Here is an 840-nt window from a genome sequence, read left to right on the forward strand (position 1 = left end):
TGAACTAAGTATAGAAATAATGCAGATGACACTGCCTGTGAGAGATTGAAGAAGAAGATAGTAAAGAGTCTTATACAGTAGTGATAAGATCAGGAGAAGTTCTGAGAATAATTTGAGTTCAAGATAAAGAGAGAAAGAGAGAAGAAGAGTGTTACTGTAAATAAGTAGTAGTAGAAGAAGATTGAGAAGGTATTGAAGTGAGAGATAAAGAAGTCAAAACTGATAAGTTTTTTATTTATTGAAAGATAATGATTTTTGATAATACTTCTGTTCTCTAATTGATTAGCAGGAGCTGACAGAGAAGAAGAGAATTGAGGCCTTGTTTAGGTCTCAAATGCACTCTATAATTCAGAATATTGAGAAGACAGCTCTGCTCTCTGAGCATGTCAATCTGCTTGCTGCTGAGATGAAACCTGAGACAGCAGACCAGGAAATGCAGGATTTTGAAGCACAGGTTGACCTGGCTGAGAGAAAGCAGCAGAAACCCTTCTCTGAGAAGACAGTGAAGAGAGATTTTGAGATGATTATTATCTCAGATAAGAAGGAGAAGAAGAAGAAGAAGAAGAAGAAGAAGAAGAATGAGAAGTAAATTATAAAGAATGATAAGAAGAATGAGAAAGAGAAGAAGTAGATTTTTTTCTTTTTATATTAGTTAGTTATAAGTTTAAGTTTTTAATTATTAATAATTAAAATTGATTTTAAGTTTTTAAAAATTATTGTACAAGTTGTAATCAAGTCAGGAATGATATATATATATATATATATTTAACTATCATGATTCACAAATCACTATAATGTATAAGTATCAACATTTTTTCAACATTGATATTTATAATATTA

The 840-nt window shown here is 30.4% G+C and overlaps 1 protein-coding gene across 1 annotated transcript; it reads left to right on the forward strand.

Annotated features, from left to right (window-relative positions):
• Nucleotides 1-334: 334 nt before the first annotated feature.
• On the forward strand, nucleotides 335-589 carry BDBG_16100 (uncharacterized protein; the record flags this gene model as incomplete). Its single annotated transcript, XM_031724117.1, has 1 exon — nucleotides 335-589. One exon carries the CDS (start codon nucleotides 335-337, stop codon nucleotides 587-589), a length of 255 nt encoding a protein of 84 aa, XP_031575756.1.
• Between the last annotated feature and the right edge of the window lie 251 nt (nucleotides 590-840).

This window comes from Blastomyces gilchristii (genome assembly GCF_000003855.2).
Source record: "Blastomyces gilchristii SLH14081 genomic scaffold supercont1.1, whole genome shotgun sequence".
NCBI lineage: Eukaryota > Fungi > Ascomycota > Eurotiomycetes > Onygenales > Ajellomycetaceae > Blastomyces > Blastomyces gilchristii.